Genomic DNA, 23,015 nt, shown 5'->3' on the forward strand with positions numbered 1-23,015 from the left:
AGGTTGGGGGGAGGGGTGTGACAAGAATCCTATTCTCCTGCATATTAGGAGATCGGCCGAACAAAATTATGTAAGTAATACACCAATCTGTTCAGCATTTATATTACTAGTTTAAGCTGCCCTTGTTTAAGGTGGAATAAACCTAGTGACGGATTCCCTTTAAATATTACGGTATACAGCAGAACAGTACTTTTACTTTTCAGTGAACATGTAGGTCATAAGTTGCCAGTATCTATGGGAGCTAATGAATATACTTGTGTTTGAAAGAGAGAATGGACATTCTATGATGTGATTGTTTACACAAAACTGGACGTGCACGTTCAAGAGCTCAAGTCCTTTGAATGGTTTTATTTGAAATTACAAAGTTATAGAATTAACGTCAAGTGGGAATTGTTTAGTGTCTCCTCTGTAAAGAAAGAACATTAACAAATATAAGCAAATCTGTCTAGTTTTGGTGTGGTGTTTCCTTCATTAGGGTATGTTCACACTATGGAATCAGCGTGAAATTTCAAGCGGAATCCTATTAATTCAATAGGATGTCTCATGCACACTCCGCTATCCGCCTAAAGAATTGACATGTGAATTGCGGAGTGCAAGTGAGACATCCTATTAAATGGGCAGACGGAACTTCAAGCGGAGTCCATGTCACTGACTCCGCTTGAAATTCCGCATTGATTCTGCAGTGTGAACATTCCCTTACAGCTATCACAACCACATCACTGAGTTATTCTGCTAACTGCCTGCCGACCTTTGTGATATGTTATCTTATCTTATGTTATCTTAATTTTACAGCGGATGTAACAGGTGCATGTTTTTTATATTTTATTTTTTTTTCTATAGGGAAACTGCTAGTTAAATCATGATTTGTGTAAAATCTGCGCTCTGTTTAACTTTTACATGTTTGTGGCATTTTCATGTAGCGTAATCGTTCTTGGTTTAAGTCGTCACCAGCCTGTCTTACTTGTTGCACAACTACAGTACAAAGTATCCTTTATATGTCCCATTTATGTTGTTTTATGGCTCTTTGATTTGATTTGATTTCTTGTGATTTTATAGTGTTTTTGTCAGATGATTAATAACGTTAAAAAAATTAACAAATTAAATTGTATGTTAAATCTTTTTGCTTTAAATATGGGAACATACTAGGTTTAAAGAAAGACCTTTTATAGCTCAACTGATCAACTGATAGTGACAGCTCAGTTAAAATTGATGTGATGCACTACAGTCTCCATATTGCTCATGCCTAAGACCAACATCCATGTTCTCTTTTGGCTTGTACTGCTAGACCAAGGTGTTATTTTTTTTTTTATTTTTTTTTTGGGGGGGGGGGGGGGAGGTGTTACTAGCAACTTACTGGGTGTTACTAGCAACTTTTTTTTTTTTTGCAAGTCTACAAAAACCGTGCTCAGTCTTTGTGCCAAGTCGAAAAACACAAATCGATAATTTAAATTCTAAGAGAATCACTCAACAAAGAATCCGTTTGTTGTACGTACGATTGTGCATTTGTATTTTGAAGCTTACACTGGGGGGGGGGGGTTAAAGTAAAAGTAAAAATGCCATAAAGTAAAGTAGTGTTGAGCAAACTTCAGAAAAGTGTCTGGGTTTGGCCATGTGGCCGAACCCGAACGCTCAGCATTTAACTCCCAGCATCTGACAAGGTTGGATGCCGCCCTAGGGAGTCCTGGAAAACATGAATACAGCCATATGCCATAGGTTGTATTTATTTTTTTCTGCCAACCCTAGAGTGGCCAGATGGCGGGAGCTCAATGTAGAGCGTTCAGGTTCAACCACATGGCCAAACCAAGACACTTTATTAAAGTTGGCTCAACACTAGTAAAGATCTCATACTGTAACATAACTTTGAATTTGCTGTTGTAGTCAAGTTTAGATGATTTATAAGGTGACGTAGGACAATATTTCTGCTTGTTTGAGGTAGGATATTATTGTGATTGAAAATTTGGATTTTTGTGGCTTATAGTACTATGGGCAGTGTGACAATTCATAAAATGTGTTGGGTCCATTATCTCTAAATGTATATGCATGCAACACTTGTAGAACACAAACACAGTCATAACCATGTGCCTATCCCTCCTGATAGTATACACAGATGTTACTTATTGGTTACAACTACAGAAAGAAAGGGTTGTTCAACTTGACATGAAATGCATAGTATTTCCTTACTAATGATCATATGCCCCTGTTTAACAATGCCTGTAAACAGTTATTATTTAAAAGCTCCATATAATAAGCCTTCATCCTTACCCTCAGTATAATATAAAATGCTAATCCCCATCTAATAAATATCAAGAGAGCCCCAGCTGTGGACACAGATCCAGCGGCCTCGGCTATGCATGACGTACCAAGAGTCTCAACACAAGACATTGGGTGCCTGGACCTTCGGCAAGATTTAAAGAGGAGCTTCCCGATAAGGGCTGCCAGGAGGGGCCACCATGCTCATAACCCCCCATCCCAGTAAGAGGGAAGGGTCCTCCTTTCTTGCATGTTGTGCAGGATGGTGGGTGAGCTGGAAGGCATCAAAGCTGATCCAGGTAAGCTCAACAGACTTCAATATAATGCATTGTACTAAGGGACATATCTGTAGTTTTAGCAAAGACAGGAGAAAATTTAGTGCATCAGCTCAAAACTTCCCAACCAATTTTTGAAGACTTTGTTACTTGAAACAACTGTTTTCTTGCCTGAAAAAAAAGCCAGGTTACCCATAGTGGTTTCCTACCATGAAAACCACATTAATCACAAAAAATATATATTTATACAAATTTCACATTCTATGGTATTCTGTTAAAATGAGATAGATTAGTGAAGGGTGCGTCACTGCACTATTTAAGGCATACAGTAAAATACAATAGATTAGTTACTCACCATTGGTCTAGCTACATTAATATTTTTCTCTCAGCTTCAACACTGAGTATCAATCATAATGCCAGCCACCCAATCCAACACTGCAACTCCAGGCAACCCTCTTCTTTAGCTTCTGCTGAAGGTCCTGCACCCTGAGATCCATAGCCGAGGCCCGTACTCCCTATTTTTTATTTTATTTTTTTTAACTTTCTGGATTCTGTAGGCAACAGCAGGGGCTAAAGGTAGAGCAGTCCAACAAACTGCATGTGGAAAAAGTCTGTATAAAATCTAAAAACTATCAGATATACCACAAAGCACATGATCACAATGGGGAAGATACATTTTGTATTCGGCCTGTCATAAATGTACGTTTTCTAAAATAGCGTTTGAAAATGGGTTCAAACAACCAAATAATTTAGCGTAAATAAAATAAGCAAAAAACATTCTTTTTTGACAGCAAATTGGACTTCACGTGTGCTTAAATGCAACTAATGGGATGTAAAACCCATGTTATAGAAAACCCTTTTATTCCAATAACAAAAATGTTCCATGGGTTCAATGTATTACAGACTTATTTCCCCATGCAGAATCACTATATTTTTGAGCTGTTACAAACTAAAATATTTTTGATTATTTTTTATTTCACGTTAAGACTACGTTCCCATGACAGGATTTTATCGGGAAATGGCATCCATCTATTAATAATGAAGGCCGCAAAAAACGATCATGATCATTTTTTGCTTGATTGAAAAGATGGCACTCTGAGGGTCAGTGGTGCTTGTGGTAGGAAAATCCAGGCAAATGAAGTAAAGAATCCCGGCACTCACCAAAATCAATTGATTATTATTTATTCAGTTTATTAAACCACAGATGCTGGGACAAGTTTCGGCCCACTGGCCTTCATCAACTGTGTATATCTGTGATTTACTTCACTGAATAAATAAGCATCAATTGATTTTGGTGAGTGCCGAGATTCTTGACTACATTTTCCTAGATAATTTTAATTGTCAATGGATGGGCGCCTTTTTCTGATAAATGCAGATCCACTCCCATAGTAGGAACATAGCTTAAAAAAAGTTTAACTCACTGAACAGTAGAATGAAAACTTTATCCACATGCATTGGGTAGAAAGGGCATGTTAGGGTATTAGTGTGAGAACAAATAACTATACATTTTATTTTTATGTGAACTTCTTCCTTATGGTTTTCGGCTCACAAACATTTCTGCTTTATTCCCACAGCATCATCACTGCCAAATCAAAGGTCCCCCATGAGATCAGCATTGTCACCACCTCAAAGAAGTGGTACATTAGTAACATATAGTACTACATCAGTAGAAGGAGATACAGAGGACCAAGAGTTAGAAAGCAGAAGATGTCAAGGAATGATTATTAATCCTTACCTTGAGCATTGGTCCCCGACAAAGGAGGAAGTGCGGGTGTCTCTCACTGTAGGGAGACAGATCAAACAATCTTTCAGACGTGTATCTCCAGGGCCATTAGCCTCTTCCACTGAAGACCCTCTCTGTTATCTTTCTGCACATACAGGTTGGGGAGATGAAAGCGACTCAGATATTCCACCATCTGACAGGGTTCCTGAGTCAGCAGAGTCCACACAGTCTGAAAGAGATGGAGGCAGCCAGCAAACAGAGATAGGCTCTTTGCCTGGAGGAATGGTTTGGCCCTTGATGCAAGACCACAGAAAAGATAATAATGGAGAAGATGACCACCAACTTGCTTCATCTCAGCGCAGTGAGCATAGTTGTAATGAATCCCTTTTGTCTTCAGAGTATCCTGAGGGTGACCAGGCATCTAGTGCCACTATGCCAAGAAGACTTGGACGCCCTCGCGCAAAGGATGACAGAAGAGCTCGTTGGAGAGCTAGTCTCCATCGCCTTTTGCAACTAGAAAAATTGAGAGACCAGTTATATCGTCAAGAATTGGCTTTAAAAGAAGAAGAAATGACCCGGCAGCGGGAGGAGAGAGCAAGAGATAGGGAGCTACACCGTCAGTTACTTGGTGTACTAGGTGACATCCGAGATGAACTTAGAAAAAGAAGGCAAGAAAGAGCCATTGCCCAAGAAGGTCAGGGTCCAGAAGGCAGAGGAACACCAGGCAGTGGTAGTGCAACTACTACTCGAAGGGCTCGTGGAGGACTAACACGTCCAAGAGGGACACGCATTTCTTCAGTCTCAGCCACTCTGCCCTGTTCTTTTGCTCAATTCTTTCTTCAGGATCCAAGAACTGGGTCCTCTATGCCAAGCACTATGGCCAGAGGCAGCAGCGAGAACCCCACCTGGGCAGGAAGCCGACTTATCGGCCCTCTGCGCAGGAGAGGACAACCTCGTGGTCGTCCTCGTGTCCACCCCAAACCAGTAGTGGGAGATACCCATGGATAAATTAAGAACTGGCCTTTTTCATGTTTTACAACAATAAAGAAGGTGTTAAATTGAAATGTTTCTTTTTATTGATGTAATTATGTAGACATACAAATGACTGCATCTGATTTTTAACTCAACCAAGGTTCCAAGCAAACGTGTGGCCTACTATCTATTAACATCAGGTTGGACTTACACCATTAAAGGAAATTCAGGATATTTATAGTGCTTGAACCACAGGCAACATGCAATTATGACAGGTTTACTCATTACAAACAGCTACTTCACTGAAGGTATAACGAGAATATGTTGGAGGTTAGAAGTCGGAATGGTAGACATTCTTCTGAACCACTACAACATTTCGTAGTGAAACAGCTGTGTTGTAATGAGAGATCCTGTTGGGATTTTATGCTGCCTGGCTTTTGATGGAGTCGATTTAAATGTAACAGATTTGACTTTGTCCACTTAGTAGGTTTGCCGCCAGTTCTGTGGGCAATACAGATGACTCATTTAGTGCCAAATGAAAAACTCAGCTCTGTTGCCTCTATCCGTTTCAACTCAGAACTTTTCTAGGGTATATTGTAATCATGTCATCCCAATAGCCAATTAAAAAATTATTGTTATGGAGGCGTGGACTAAGTTTAGCCTAGAATTTTTCAATTATTGTCATTGAAGGTCCTCCCCACATATGTAAATTGGGTGCGACTATAAGTAGTAAACACCACTACACAGCATATTCTCACACTTGCCCCTATCGTCCTAGAAGACATGAGCTACATGTACCACAACTTATTAAATATGGACAATATGTCCCAACACCACACACATACATACTTTTACCGGTTGTATTCTGGCAGTAGGCAGGTAGTGTGGACAAGTCACAATTTATGCTCCGTGGAATATATTTAGGGTTCAATTTTTGCAAAAATAAAAAGGAGAAAGAAAACAAAAAAAGATGAAGCCCCTGCACCATCCCAATATGGAACCAGCTACCATGCTAGTTATCCTCCAATAGACCGTAGTCTTGACAATCATATAGATAGTAATATGGACCAAAATATTAGGGTAAAGTGATAGGTGTTAAAGCGACTCTGACTCCGATGGCACCACGTTGTAGACTGTTCCCAATTTGGGGGTTGTCCTGTCTCCTGGTGCAGGTATTTAGAAGAAAAATGACTGGGAAGGGGCAGGGAGAGAGGCGCCACAGGCCTAGGGCACTGACGCTCTAGGCCACGCCAGTTTGATAAAAGTCGTTTTTCTTCTAAATACCGGCACCAGGAGACAGGACAACCCCCAAATTGGGCATAGCATGAAGAGCTCTACAAAGTGGTGCCATTGGCAAGGTAACTGTACAGAGTCGCTTTAACAGCTATCGCCTTACCCTAATATTTTGGTCCATATTACTATCTATCTGATTGTCAAGAAGGTGGGTTTGGTGTCGGTACAGAGTGATGAAAGTTCAGTTTCATAAAAACCCAAATGATCTGCATTTGAATCCTGCTTCCTGGAGAAGGTGGATGCAGCCCGAGGACTAACCTGAGGACATCCTATGGCTGCATCCACCTTCTCCATGCAGCGGGATTCAAATGCTGATTGTTTGGGTTTGTGCGAATCCAAACTTTTAGCAGGTCCGCTCATCGCTACTGTGACAAACTAACAGTAGGTTAGGACCCTTTATCCTGCTGTTGTTTTCCCATAGCGCACTGATACTGAGAATGAATGTAAAGGTGTAAAGCCCTCCGATCCTCCCCGCTGGATTACCTCTGCTCATGAATAGAGATAATCGAACAGTAGAAAATCTAAGGTTCTATAGAACTCGAACCTTGTCGAACGAATTCTGTGGGGAAGGAGGAGACAGCCCGGGTACTGCCTGGAAATCTGGGATTCAGCCCAGGTAAAAGTCTGTATCCCGAAATTCCTGGCGGTACCCAGGCTGTCTCCTCCTTTCCCACGGACAGGGAAGGCATCTGAAATCAAATGCGGAAGGTTCGACAAGGTTCGAGTTCTATAGAACCTAAGATTTTCCACTGTTCGATCATCTCTACTCATGAATAATGAGGCAGCACTCTGCAGTGACGAAACTCTGGTACTTATCACTGCAGAGTACGAGATAAATACTCATGAGAAGGGGTGGGCTGGAGGGGGCGCATTGGGGTGGCAATAAATAGTCCTGCCCCACTGCACCAAAACACCTAATATAAATATTATTTAAAGTGAAGATTTAAAACGGTGCTGAGGATGAAGGTAACAAAATGCCGTATGGAAACTTAACAGCAGGCTAGAGTCTTCTTATCCGCTGTTAGTTTCCCTTTAAGCATGTGATTGCTGGGAAACTAATTACACAAACTAGAGTTCTGTATCCCCTGTTTGAATGGAGCTACTAATAGGCTCCACTGGCACTGGTGATGACTAAGTTTGAACCCTGTTCTTGTGAAACGTGGGGTCCCAATTGATTAGACAAATCGTGTATCCTGCGGATGTGATACAGATATTGCTTTTACTATATGCACCCCAAGGGTTATTAGAATATACTTTGATTAAAGCTAATGTACCACCGGTACACCTTTTTTTGAACCACCACCCAGTTCCCGCACACAGCGCCGGTCTATTACCCACCACTGGCTGGGCATGAAGCATTGGAGGCGGACCGGCTGCCCCCAATTGGAAGATTTTCCTCCCCTCTGTGACCCAGGTCCATTAGAATCAATGGAGGGGAGATCGTCACACTGGGGTTCGGCGGGCCCGCCTCCAGTGCTTCATGCAAGGCCGGTGCCTGGGAATAGACCAGCGCTGTGCACAGGAACTGGGTGGTGGTTCTAAAAAATGACAGCGGCACTGGCATCCCTGGCACCGATCTGTTCATGTAAAAAACAAAAGAAAAAAGTGATGTACTGGTGGTACATTCACTTTAAATAAAAGAGAGCCCAAGAGAAACTCTAAAATTAAAAGGTCATTGCATCAGCACAACTGAATGTTTAATATATTGCAAAAATCATCTCTATGGGATGTATACCATCACGTAGTTTAGGATAGGATATGATCAGTTCAGAATATGGGTGATCATGTTTATCAGCATACTGTATCTCCACTGAAGGATTACTGAGAGATTCCAGTGCAGTAAATGGGAAAATTTGCAATAAAAATTGACAAGCTACAGATTTCAGATCCATGATGCATGTCAATTTCTGCGTGGAAATGAAATCCACATTGCTGTTATTGTAATATTTCACAGAAATCTGCTATGGAAAATATACACTGTATGCGCCATATGTGCCTTGACACCTTGGTTTGTTGTAGACCATATGTGAATGCTATAGTGGTGTACTTTAAAGGATGAACAATATTACAGAAATGAATAGTATATAAAATTAGAAAAATACTTTAAAGACAAATATTTTGTATACTCTATAAAATAAAATATGATTTAAGGGGAACTCCTGTGAGAATGTATTTTTTTTTTTTTTTTTTCAAATCAACTTGTACCAAAAAGTTATATAGATTTGTAAATTACTTCTATTTAAAAATCTAAAGTTTTCCAGTACTTATCAGCTTCTGTGTATCCTGCAGGAAGTGGTGTAATCTTTCAAGTCTGACACAGTGCTCTCTGCTGCCACCTCTGTTCGTGAAAGGAACTACACAAATGATTTCTTTAAGGGCTTCGCTAGTTCCTGTCAGTTCCTGTCGTGGACTAATGTGACAGCAGAGAGCACTGTGTCAGACTGCAAAAAATACACTACTTCCTGCAGGACATACAAAAGCTGATACGTACTGGAGGACTTGAGATTTTTTAATTGAAGTAATATACTTATTCACATATAATTCTGGGACCAGTTAATTTGAAATTAATATTTTTCTTTAAAGTTTTCCTTTAAAGGGGTTTTTCCAGTGCTACAAAAACATGGCTACTCCCCCCCCCCCCCTCTTGTCTCCAGATTGGGTGGGGTTTCTAACTCAGTTCCATTGAAGTAAATGGAGCTTAATTGCAAACCACACCTGAACTGGAGACAAGACAGGGGGAAAAGTGGCCATGTTTTTGTAGCGCTGGATAACCCCTTTAAAGAAGTATTCCCTTTTTACCTAATGCTGCTAAACTTGTAGGACTGATCACGTAAATTTTTTCTCAAATATATTTATTTAACAAACTTGCTTCCTTCTCCTGATATGCGTATATATATATGTATTCCTGACCAGTCTATATACACATCAGCCAGACCACCACAAAGCAGAGTGGTGGTCTGTAACCTAGACAGCAAGCCGTCAACAAAGGGAGGAAAGCAATGGGCTTATCAGGAGAAGGAATGTTTGACATTTTCTTCCTCCTCACCTTCTAAAACCCATAAATTGTACTTTTTACTGGCACTCTTTATTTAAAAAATAAATAAATAAATAAATGCAATTACGCAAATTTGTGGGACAATCTTTTTTTCCAAGCTCACTCCATGGTAAGGCTATGTTCACACAACGTCAAAAGTATTAAAAAGGCGGATGATTTTCATATTTAAAATAACGTCCGTTTTTGCCAAGATTTAACTGACTGCAATGCCATTGCATTGGAGTCAATGGGAAGACGGACATGTAATGCACACAATGCATTGAAAAACGGACGTTTTTGCCGCGGACGTCAAAATAATGTACATGAACATTATTTTTGGACGTCTTTTGCAAACAGCGGACGTTTTTTATTTGTAGTTCACACACAGTTTTCCTTTTGTCACCGTTCTGTTTCCGTTTTTGCTATTAAATTTAATAGACTTTTCAATTAAGCCACAGCCAACGGCCGAGAATAATGTGCAAAAACCCGTCAGTGCATTAAGGGGAGGTCAGGCAGCTAAATAACGTCCGTCATTTTAGACTCAAAATGACGGACGTAATTTTAAACGGAAATGAAAAAACGCTGTGTGAACATAGCCTAACACTGACATACTATTGTACCTGTTAGTATGAATCCAATGGTACCAAACTTCATGGCAAAAAAAAGCAATCTGTGTCATCTTCTGACCCATGTAATCCTTCTTTTCTTTCTTTTTTTCCCACTTTTAGGCTATGTTCACACTGCGTAAACTTACGGTCGTATTTACGGCCGCAAAAATACGAACGTAAGTTTGAGGTTCACTGATATGAATGTAATGCAATGGAACTACGGCCGGGAAGTGCACACTATGTACGAACTTACGGTCGGATTTTATACGGCCCCGTGAAAAATGAACAAGACCAATATTTGCGGCCGGAAATGCTGCACCTACGGCCGTGAGTTTCAATGCGGACGCGAACGTACATCTGATATCTGCCAAAGTAAACTTGATTTTGATATAAAATATATTCTGAGCGGTTTCTCGGGCTGGGCGCTATATTTAAAGTAAACGACCTGTGTCAGCCCGCTTGAAATCATGCTAGTAAGCCACATTAAACAACGTCCGTATGTTCACGGCTAGCACTTACGGTCGGAAGTGCGATCAAACATACGACCGTATGTGCGCACGCAAATCCACGGCCGTGAAAAGTTACGACCGTAAGTTTACGCAGTGTGAACATAGCCTTAATCACTTTTGTATTCCCTTTTTTGCAGTGTTTTGTGACCAGAAATCTGGCGTGTTTTATTTTTTGCATTTATGTTAACTGTGAGGGATCAGGAATAATTTAATTGTTTGGACAATTTTGCATGTAGCAATACCACGTATGTATTTTTTTTGCCTCAAAAAGCATTGTGTGAACATAGCCTAATGCTGAATTATTTTTACAGATTTTAGTGTCCATTAAAAGAAGTTACACATCGCAAGTTCCATGGCTTCATTAATTCTCAGACCCCCTGATATGCCATTTGCAACCTCTTTATGAATCCAGACTTTTCCTGTTTTTACTCTCATTAACTCTGGCTTTGCACTGCCTTAAAATCTTAGAAAAACGCCAATGAAAACACCATGGTGTTTTTTCTTTTTTGCAAAACTGCCTGTGGCCAGACGTTAGCTGGAAGCCAATGAAAGTTAATGATCTGGCCAGCACACAATGTGGCATTTTTTTGGCAGTTTTTCCAAAACACAGCATGCTGAGGGTGTGGCATTTTTTTTGGACTTAAAGAGGATTGTTCTGGTTTTGTTTTTTTTCTGGTGTTTTTGTCACCTTTTGTGGTCCAGAAGCTAGGTCATGGTCACCTAAACCACAAAAAAGATCATTCACACATAAAGTCAAAAACGCCAGAAAAAGATGCCAGAAAAAAACACAAATACATGAAAAACAAATATTTTTTCTGGCTTTTTTTTTTAAGCCTGAAAAACACTGCAGAAAAAGTGTATGTGAGGGCACCCTGGCAGCTTTATTACTGATCCTGTTTTATTCCTATTCTAAGGGTGTTATTAGATCAGCGCTCGTTTACTGGGCCTATTCCACGGCCCGATTATCGTTTAGCAAGGACTGCATGGACATCGTTACTGATGTCCTTGCAGCCCTTGCTTAAACTTTATACATTACCTATGCAGGCTGCAGGGCTCCTCTTGCCGTACGCTTCTCCCCAGGTCACGCACGCTCCAGCTTCAGAGCGGCCTGTCTCAGCCATCCCGGCCAGTGATTGGCTGAGCTGGAGCGCACGGGACCCGGGGCCGAAAGAGGAGCCCTGCAGCATGGATAGGTAATGTAAATCATCAGTCGCTGGCCACACACTGCTATTACAGTACACGTAGCGATGCACGATCGGCGCCCGACAATTATAGGTTCAAACCTATATCAACGATCAGCCGATGATCATTGTCAACGGCTGATCGTTGTATTTATTCCACGAAGCAATAATTGGATTATCGCTCCGTGGAATAGGCCCCTAAGAGTTGAATATTTTGGCTATCAATATTTTCTGGACAACTCAGTTCTGCTCTTTTAAATACATTGAAATCTCTCCAAAAGATCATCTCTTTGAGAAGACAACCCCCCTCATCCAGACCACATGAATAACAAATAAATCTGTCACCACGAAAATCTAAAAATATAACATAGACAGAGCAAGAGGAGCCGAGCAGCATGATATTGTTTCGTCAGTGCTCTCTGCTGCCACCTCTGTCCATGTCAGGAACTGTCCAGAGCAGTAGCAAATCCCCATAGAAAACCTCTCCTGCTCTCCATACTGGAAATAATACACCACTTCCTGCAGGACATACAGCAGATGATAAGTACTAGAAGACTTGAGATTTTTAATAGATGTAAATTACAAATCTCTGGCACTTTTTGGCACCAGTTGATTTAAAATATAGATTTTTTTTTTGTGAACTACTCCTTTAATACACTGTGTGCATTGAGCAGCCGTCATTCCATTGACTTCAATTAAAATGCGTTAATAGCAAATGTTATTTTAAAAAGAAAAAGCAGACGCCATTTCTCTTTTTTTAAAATGTTTTTTAATTAGTGTGAACATAGCCTTACAGTCATTTTCTATCTAAATATAAATGAATGTCTGATAACCCTGCTAGGCTTGTGGTTTTTTCCCATATAGAACAGAACATGTATTATTTCCCTTCCCTTATGCCTAAATAAACCCTGATTCTCTCTGTCTGTGTGACCCCTCTCCTCTCCTGCAGTCGTGGGTTCTCTCCACCCTCTCTAATGTAACCTGCTTTGCTGTATACAACCTGTCTGGACTAGAAACAGCTTACATGGCCTCACATGTAAGACGTGAGACTATCCACACCTTTCTTGTCTGAGGCTGCAATGACCTAAAAAATGTTTGATTTTTAAAAAATCAACAGGGGTTGTGATCACAAGCAGTTTTCCAATATACTCACTTTATTTTTTTAATTTTCTATCTTTAATTCAAGGTTAAACGTTCGGCCAACCTTCGGTCCATGCTCCCTCCGTAATGATATTTAGGCTTTTCTCTATTCAAAAAAAGAGACCAAACACAGGAAGTCCCAGTCCTTACACAAGGAAAGACACCTGTTCATCAGGCAGGTTGTATATCAGCTGAGGACAATTACCTTAGGCTAATTATATCATTAACTTTTACTAATTATATTACCAGCTCTGCAGCTTACCAGGAGACAATGCTCTTTGTTATGCAACAATTCAGTCAGTATAATGTCACTGTGTGGTTACTGAGGTTTTGGTGCTGTGTGACAGGAGAGCTGACCGTACAATGTGAGCACCCCCAGGATTCTCTGCTACTGAATGTGGAGGCACAGCATCTGTACACACAGTAAAGACTAGAGATGATCGAACAGCGGAAAATCTTAGGTTCTAAAGAACTCAAACCTTGTCGAACCTTCCGTATTTGATTCCCGATGCCTTCCCGGTCCGTGGGGAAGGGGGAGACAGCCCGGGTATCGCCTGTAATACCGGGATTCAGCCCAGGTAATAGGGCTGTCTCCTCCTTCCCCACGGACCGGGAAAGCATCGGGAATCAAATGCGGAAGGTTCGCCAAGGTTTGAGTTCTATAAAACCTAAGATTTTCTGCTGTTCGATAATCTCTAGTGAAGACTTGTCCCACTCTATGCACAATCAGGACCACTTAATTACTACTTATTACTACGGCCCGATCATTTTAGTAAACAAGCGCTCGTTTACTGGACCTATTAGACAGCCCGATAATCAGGCAGTAAGGGTTGTATAGACATCATTAGCGATGTCCATGCAACCCTTGCCCAGAGACCTGATACCTTAACTCTTCCCGTTCCTGGTCTTCTCTCCTGTGCTCCGCATCTTCCAGGTCCCTGCAGCAGCCTCTGAGCGGCCTGTGATTGGCTGAGTGGCCTGTCAGCTGACAGGCTGCTCAGAGGTTGCTGCCGCTGGGACCGGGAAGCTGCAGAGCACAGGAGAGAAGACCTTGAGCGGGAAGAGGTAAAGTATCAGGTGTTTTGGCAACCGCGCATTACTATTACACATAGCTATTACACGTTGCAATGCGGTCATCGATCGTCAATTTTAGCTCCAAACCTAAACCAGCTGATAATCGTTTCATTGGCTGATCGTGCCCAATTTGGCTGATTATCACTCCCTGTAACAGGGTCCTTAGACTCCTTCATTTGTGGCTTATAGCAAAGGAATGCAAATACATAGAAAGATAAAAAATTGCAGATATAGAATCAGTGTTGTATACTCCACTGATGTATCATCTACTGATAACTTTAGTTAGGGTAACAGAGTCCCTTTATTTTTTTGTTTTCAAAGCAAATTAGCAACAAAGAAAATAATTGCAAAGCTTTGCATAGCCATTAACCTTTAATTACCTTACACTTTAAGGCTAGGTTCACACTACATATATTTCAGTCAGTATTGTGGTCCTCATATTGCAACCAAAACCAGGAGTGGATTGAAAACACAGAAAGGCTCTGTTCACACAATGTTGAAATTGAGTGGATGGCCGCCATTTAATGGCAAATATTTGCTGTTATTTTAAAACAACGCCTGTTATATTGAAATAATGGCCGTTATTTACTGTTATATGGCGGCCATCCACTCAATTTCAACATTGTGTGAACAGAGCCTTTCTGTGTTTTCAATCCAATCCTGGTTTTGGTTGCAATATGAGGACCACAATAATGACTGAAATATACGTAGTGTGAACCCAGCCTTAGATACTATTAGGCACTTTAGTGATTATGATAATTAATGAAGAGTGCCTAGTACTCCCTTCTTATTGAACAACAGTAGCCTAATGGTAAGGCCACACAAGTGGTCGGCTGCATGCAACTGAAATGTAACATACAAAAGCCAATACAATAATGTACAGGTAGCCCTCACAAAAGTCCATTGACAAAAAATAGAAGCATTTAGAGGGATTAAAATATGGCAACGCAAAGCAAAAAAGTGTTTACTTTTTTTTTTAACCCCTTCACATCAGCCATACAGTACGTCTTTATATATTCCTACTGCCGCTGCCTCATGCTTAAATAGTTTTTTAATATGTATGGGATGGATTTAGTCCGATCACACAGCTATCTGACATTAACTCCTTGAACGCTGGGATCTGTAGTGACTTAAGAGAGTCAGAAGTGCCTGTCACTGTAGGGACCCCCCGCAGCATGACTGCAGGGGTCCTGATCAATTTGTCTGACGGATGGAGGAATAATAATTTACTTCCATCCTGTTGGATCAGCAATCTTCTCTTAGAGTCTGCCTCAGGCAGAGCGCCGATAATGCTTTAAGTGAAGTGTAAAAACAAAAAAAGCTTTAAAAAATATTTTTTTAAAAAAAAAAACCTCCACTAATACAAGTTTATACCCCCCCTTTACTATTATACGGTAGCGTGCAGAATCAAAATAAAACAATATTGTTCTTGCACAGGGAACAGGATAAATAAAATGAGAAAAAAACATCAGGATTATCTGTTTGTTTTTTTTCAGATTACCCACAATTGCATGCATTTTTTTATGCCTTTTGTTTTTCGATCAAACATATACGATAAACGGAATGCAAAAACGCAGTGCGAACCCGGCCTAAGCCAAAATAACTGAAATTATTGAACTGCTAATTCCCTAGGTAAGGTGTCCTCTACCAAAAATCATCCAAATATTCCTTTACTCCCTCCTCTTCATCTGATATATAAGGGTTGAAGAAAGCAGCATAAATCTTGCAGGATGGATCCGTGGCAGAGATTGTATGCTCGTACCGTATATATCATCAACAAAGAGAAAGTTGAAGTTATTTTACCAAAATTTACTGTTTGAACAATGAATTGCTAATAAAAACCATAAGCCTCTAAAAAGATGGTCGGAATCAATAAGTATTGTGAGAGGGAAATGAGCTGGGGAAATCTCAATACGTTGACCTTTCCGAATGGTTTAGAAGCTGGCAGATTAGCATACAGCTGCGGATCTATCCTCCAGTCTCCATCCCCAGTGAGTACAAGGCCATTCATATACCGGCTGAGCCCCTTGCAAGCAAATGTTAATTACAATTATCTGTGGCATCAACAGTGTCCTTCACCGATCTGTAGCTCTGCAAAATCTTTTTACATATTATGAATAGACATATCTCCATTATTAAAAGCTGCAGTTTTGCAGGGCTTTATTTTCCGCCAAAAATTATGAATGCTCTTTTTGTTTATATATATATATATATATATATATATATATATATATATATATATGTGTGTATAAATGGATCAGGGCATTGAACAAGAGGGTTAGGGTCCTATTACACAAGGTGATAATCAGCCAACGATCGTTGCCTTTCTGCATGAACCAAAATCCCGATAACGATAGCGACGGTCTGCTGCTGTTGTGTAATAGGAGCGGCTACAGTAGACTGGCGCTATCTTTTAAGGGCCACCTGGACCATGTAGAGATCAGAATTACTCTGAAAACCTTGCTAGTCAGAATAATTCTTAAAGGAGAAGTTCAGTGATTGCTTACCTCTCCCAGAGCCTACGTTGAGTAGCGGGAGCTGCTACAGCACCCCCGCTGGGCTCCATGAACTCTGGGGTTTCCACATCAAGACATGGCTGATGAACTGGCTACTCAGCCAGTCAATGACTGGGGCGGGACACTGCTCCAGTCACTGATTGGCTGAGCGACCAGTCTATCAGCCAGATCAGGCATTTTCCCCCATTTTTTTAATACGTCACGACTTGGGGGAAATGACTTCCGGTAGGGGTCCGCTCACTGCGGACACGAGGAGAGGTAAGTGCCTACTTCTCATCGGCATCAAGATTTTGCCAATTGCAGGACTTCTCCTTTCAGCTTTATTACATCAGAAGCAGTCTATATAGTAGAGAATCCTCTTCTTATTGGTTTCTTCCATCCGTTATTTAGAGTAAAGCCCCTATTACATGGGACGATGTAAAAAACAAGCAAGCGCCAACCCTTCAGGTCAGTGCTTACTTGCTCCTCTCTCCCCTGCCCGTTGCCGGCGCTATTACACGCACCGACAGCAAGCGAGGATGAGTGGGTAAGAGCCGGGGAGGGAGATCATCAGACAGCCCATAGGAGACAGCAGCTCCTATCACGCGGAGCGATGGTGGCAGCTTGTTGCCAGGCTGATCATTGGCGTTTCAGCCTGTTGAAAGATAGAGATCAGCCGACATTGTGCATGTCATCTGATCTTTGTCCTCTATTACGCAAAGCGATTGTCAGACGACAGTCTGTACGGGAGTGGCACAGTCTAAAGGGGCTCTCTTTAAGGGATTTTGCTCCTACTATAGATAACAGTATAGCAAGTGTTTTCATTTCTTATACTATTGTCTATCACATTTCTCCCTGCCTCGTGTGGCAGTAAAAGACGTTTTGCTGGTATAAGGTATTAAAGGAGCAACCCAGAACATGATCGGGAGGCTCCTTACCACATCTATTAAGTGCCGCTGGGAACCTAATCAGCACGTTTGTTCTGACTGGTTCCCTTTAAGGGGCTAAATGAAATCTGTCAGCTACAAATTGTATATGTCGCTGCTGACAGCGATATATATATATATCTATAAATGCATAGTACCCCTTTATAGCATTTCTGTAGCTGCAAAAGTGCAAAAAATGCTTTTTATGAGGAGCTGAATAGGCATGCCCTGAGAATTGCTGAGCATGCACCTGAGAGCCCTGGTTGTCCATCATGCAAGGACAGGCAAAGGAGAGGAGTTGCAGCCTGGGGCATGTCAGTTGCACAGCCACACTTGTTCTCTGTGACTCTTTGGACTGAAAATGAAAAAAAAAAAAAAAACATAAAAAAATTTTTTTGGGCACGTCTGCAGCAATGGACGTGCTATATACAGGTACAGGTATAGGTGTACAACACTGTCAGCAGTTGCATATGCCATTTCTCGCAGACAGGTTCCCTTTAGGGGAAATACCATCTGTTACACTAGGACAGGGGTAGGGAACCTTGGCCAAAGCCAAGGGCAAAGCTAGGATTCATGGGGCCCCATAGAAAAAAACTGTACAGGGTCATGGATCCTGTACGCCCCCCCAAACAGTGTAGGAAGAACATTAATAGAAGCTGCTGCAGAACATCTTTGGGAGAAAATCTGTAAATCACTTCAGACACTGCTGACATACACACACATATACATGATTGTCTTAGACCAGGGGTGTCTAACTCAAATACAAAGTGGGCCAACAAAAAAAAAAATTGGACGAAGTTGCGGGCCATCCTTGAGAATTATTGAAGCACGAATGTCAAAGTGGTACTGTCAGAGCAGCGTGCGTGCGTTCTTCCTGGCACTGTCAGTGGTGTGCATCTCCCAGCCCTGTGCTCTATGATAAATGACATACATAATTAACATAATTACATCCCAACCCATATAATAGCCAATTCCCCAATAATTGCCCCACATATTAGCCAGCCCTTCCAATAGTGCCCAAATAGAAGCCAGCCCCCAAGTGTCCCATATAGTAGCCAGCCCTCCCCAATAGGCTCATATAGTAGCCAGCCCTCCCAATAGTCTCATATAGAAGCCAGCCCCCCCCCCAAGTTTCCCATATAGTAGCCAGCCCTCCCCAATAGTCTCATATAGTAGCCAGCCCTCCCAATAGTGTCTTATATTGAAGCCAGCCCTCCCCAATAGTCTCTTTTATAGTAACCAGCCCTCCCGATAGTCTCTTATGTAGTCGCCAGCCCTCCCCATAGACTTATATAGTAGCCAGCCCTCCCCAGTAGTCTCATATAGTAGCCAGCCCTCCCCATAGTCTCTTATATAGTAGCCAGCCCTCCCCATAGTCTCTTATATAGTAGCCAGCCCTCCCCCATAGTCTCTTATATAGTAGCCAGCTCTCCCCCATACTCTCTCCTATATAGTAGCCAGTCCTCCCCAATAGTCTCATGTAATAGCCAGCCCTCCCCAATAGTCTCATGTAGTAGCTAGCCCTCCCCCGGTCTATTATATAGTAGCCAGCCCTCCCAAATAGTCTCATGTAGTAGCTAGCCCTCCCCCATTATTATTATTAATATTATTATTATTTATTTATAAAGCGCACTTAATTCCAGAGCGCTATACAGGCGACAAGGGTAACAAACAAGAACATTACAAGATCAAAACACATTACATGAAGGCAGATGGCAGACTGATACATGGGGAAGAGGACCCTGCCCGCGAGGACTTACAATCTATAAGGTACGGGGAGAGAAACAGGAGGTAAAGTGCAGCCATTCAAGTGTGATGCAGAGTTATTGTAGGTTGTAGCCTTGTTTGAAGAGATGGGTTTTCAGGTTACTTTTGAAGGACTTGATGGTGGATGAGAGCCGGATGTGTCGGGGTAGCGAGTTCCAGAGTATGGGGAAGGCTAGGGCAAAGTCTTGGAGGCGGTTGTGCGAGGTACGAACAAGGGGGGAGTGCAGACCGAGGTCACTGGAGGATCGAAGGTTGCGTGAGGGACGGTAGCGGGATATCAGGTCAGAGATGTACGGAGGGGACAGGCTGTGGATGGCCTTGTAAGTTATGGTCAATAATTTAAAGTGAATACGTTGGGCAATGGGGAGCCAGTGGAGGGATTGGCAGAGGGGAGAGGCAGAGGCAAAGTGAGGGGAAAGGTGGATTAGTCGGGCAGCAGTGTTAAGGATAGACTGGAGGGGAGTAAGGGAGTTAGAAGGAAGGCCAGAGAGGAGGATGTTACAGTAGTCCAAGCGGGAAATAATGAGAGCATGTACCAGCAGTTTGGTGGAGTCAGGGGTGAGAAAAGAGCGGATTCTGGAAATGTTTTTGAGGTGAAAGCGGCAGGAGGTGGTCAGGGCCTGAATATGCGGTGTAAAAGACAGGGCAGAGTCAAAGGTGACCCCAAGGCAGCGGACTTGGGGGACAGGGGACAGAGTGCAGCCATTGATAGAGATTGACAGATTAGACGGCAGGGTAGAGCAGGATGGGGGAAAAATGATAAGTTCCAATTTGTCCATGTTCAGTTTTAGAAAGCGGGAGGAGAAGAAGGAGGATATGGCCAACAGACACTCTGGAATCCTAGATAGCAAAGAGTTGACATCTGGACCAGAGAGGTAGATCTGGGTGTCATCGGCATAGAGGTGGTAGCTGAAGCCGTGGGACTCTATGATATGTCCCAGGCCAGAAGTATAGATGGAGAAGAGGCCCAAGTACAGATCCTTGGGGAACACCAACTGTGAGCGGACGAGGAGAGGAGGTGGTGTGAGAATGGGAGACACTAAAAGTGCGGTTGGAGAGGTAAGAGGAGATCCAGGAGAGGGCTGAGCAAGTGACACCAGGGGATGAAAGAATTTGTAAGAGGAGAGAATGGTCAACTGTGTCGAAGGCAGAAGATAGGTCAAGGAGAAGGAGCACAGAATATTGTCTCTTATATAGTAACCAGCCCTCCCCCATAGTGTGTTATATATTAGCCAGCTCTCCCCCATAGTCTCTTACATAGTAGTCATGGCGGGCCAGATGTAATTAAAACTCTAAATTGCCTGGTGGGCCAAAAATAATGGCACCACGGGCCAGATTTGGCCCGCGGGCCAGAGTTTGACATGACTGTCTTAGACAATGCTTACTTACATACATACACACACTAAGATGCATAGATACAGTAGATACACACACTGACATATACATATATACCCACAGATACATACACACACTGACACACATACATAGACACAGCCCGTACAGCTCTCAGGCTTCCCCCCTCCTCCTCCTGTAGGCTGATTTTTACACAGTTGTATTAAGGACCTGCAGGTCATGTGATAAGGTCCTTTAACACTCCCCTCTGTGTGTGCAGGACGCTGGGAGGTCCTGCTCCTCTGTTCCTCTTCTGATGTTCAGCCTACACTACACTGCACAACAGTGAGCGGGCTGAACAGTACAGTGGCAGGTACCTCTCCCTCTCCTGGCCCCTGGGGGGGGGGGATACTGTCAGTGCCATATCATGGAGGCAGGCTACTCTGGGCCCCCTTACTGCACGGGCCCCATGGCAGCCTTCATGGTAGCTACGCCATTAGGCAAAAGTACACCTCCCATCATGCCTGGACAGCCAAAGCTTTGACTGTCCAGGGATGATGGGAGTTGTAGTTTTGCAGCAGCTGGAGAGGCAAGGTCCCCTACCCCTGCACTAGAACAAAAAGCTTCAGAATCCTACAGAATATATAGACAGTATCAAAGTATACTGGCCTTTAAACAGTTAAATCTACTAATTCCTTTAAAATTTATTGAACTAGATGGCCTAGGTAAAAGAAGAATGTCTCTGTAGACTGGGAAACAATTGACCTGCATGGTCTATCTCGGTTTAATGCACCTTCCAACTCTTAAACAAATTGCTTGTGGTCTCGGAGGACTCTGGAAGAATTTGATAAATCAGTGTATGTATTTCCTGAGCTGGATAATTCATCCCTTTGTTTGTGTCCACTCAGCAGTTGGGGCCCACAGCACAATTATACAATGTACTACAGCAATGTAGAAAGCAATGGGATGGCTGCAATTATCAGCTGTACTCTGCTCTACAAGCTTTATTGGGTAATAGTAATCTTACATGTTCCTATAAAGATGCAACAGCCGAACATCTAAAACACATCAACCTAACACCAATGGAAGCCACAAAGTATTACCAAACGGAAGAACTCCTACATGCTGGTTGCAGAGCTACATGCTGGTTGAAAGAGTCAAGTCCCTTATTAATGATTCATGGTGCTGGAAGAAACAGCTGCAAGAGTCATATGTAGAATTAAAGGGGTATTCCACTCAAACATAACTTTTGATATGTTGCTGCCCATAGTGAGACTAACAGTTTATTCCATACTTTTTATTATCTATTTAGTCTTCTTCCCCCAGTTTTCAGCTGCTGCTTTCTGCTGAAGACACAAAAATCTGTGTGTGAGCTTTTCCCTCCTCCCCTTCCCTCCCCTCTGAGACGGCTGATGCAAACATGTTCCTGACAGGCTTTATCTGCAACATTGTAGCTTGTTTGTAATGCTGGGAGGGATAAGTTCATTAGTAACGTGACCTCAGAATAACCCTCCCAGCATTTTAAAGAAGGTACAATGTTGCAGATAAAGCCTGTCAGAGACTTGTTTACATCAGCTGTCTCAAAAGGGGTGGGGGAGACAGAGAGTCAGGCTCATACGCAGATTTTTGTGTCTTCAGCGGAAAGCAGCAGCTCTGAACTGGGGGAAGGAGACTGAATAGATATTAACATGTATGAAATGAATTGTTAGTCTCACCATGGGAAGCAACATATCAAAAGTCATGTTTGCATGGAATACCCCTTTAAAAGCTCAGCTTGAGAAAGGGTTTGTGAGACAGAAAATCCTTTTGGAAGGGAAAAATGGATTTGGAATAGAATTTTTATCTCAGAACCTGCCAACTTTTTTTTCCCCTTTTTTTTTTCGTGCATACAGTTCTTGCAATATACTCTTCATTTGTTTATTTATTTTTTTAAAGGGAACATGTCATCAGAATATGACTTATTGTTTAAATATTGTTTTTGGTATAAAGCAAACCTCACAAACTTATGCTGCGTTTACACGGAACGATTATTGTGCAAATTTGCATGATAACGATTGTATTCGAATGATAATCGTACGTGTAAACGCAGCGAACGAACGAACAATCAAACCACGAGCGAGAGATTGTTAATTTTAATCTTTAAACTTGTTCTTAAATAGTCGTTCGCAAAAAATTCGCAGATCATTCCGTGTAAACAGTCGTTCACTGATTTTACCTATGTGCGAGATAGGCTTAAACTATCGCAAAACGATATATCGTTCCGTCTAAACGCTGATCATTTAAAAAAAAATTGTTACTTCGAAATCGTTAATCGTACGACCGGGCCAATTATCGTTCTGTGTAAACTTAGCATCAGACACAATTATCATGTCCAGATCCCATAAGGGACACATTTGTGAGCATGCTCTGTGGGCTCAATCCACGGGAAAGGGGGGG

At 42.0% G+C, this 23,015-nt stretch overlaps 1 protein-coding gene across 3 annotated transcripts in view; it reads left to right on the forward strand.

The window, feature by feature from the left end:
* DLGAP3 (DLG associated protein 3) overlaps window positions 1-23,015 on the forward strand; it is a 305,405-nt gene that overhangs the window by 242,528 nt on the left and 39,862 nt on the right. The window contains exon 8 of one of the 3 annotated variants that reach the window (XM_069971554.1): window positions 4,100-5,263. The exons of the other annotated variants lie outside the window; for them this stretch is intronic. Coding sequence (XP_069827655.1) covers window positions 4,100-5,256 — 1,157 coding nt within the window. The 3' untranslated portion in view covers window positions 5,257-5,263. Of the gene's footprint in view, window positions 1-4,099; window positions 5,264-23,015 lie in introns of those variants that run through there. 3 annotated transcript variants of the gene reach the window in all.

The sequence above is a fragment of the Dendropsophus ebraccatus genome, chromosome 5 (assembly GCF_027789765.1).
Source record: "Dendropsophus ebraccatus isolate aDenEbr1 chromosome 5, aDenEbr1.pat, whole genome shotgun sequence".
NCBI classification, from domain to species: Eukaryota; Metazoa; Chordata; class Amphibia; order Anura; family Hylidae; genus Dendropsophus; species Dendropsophus ebraccatus.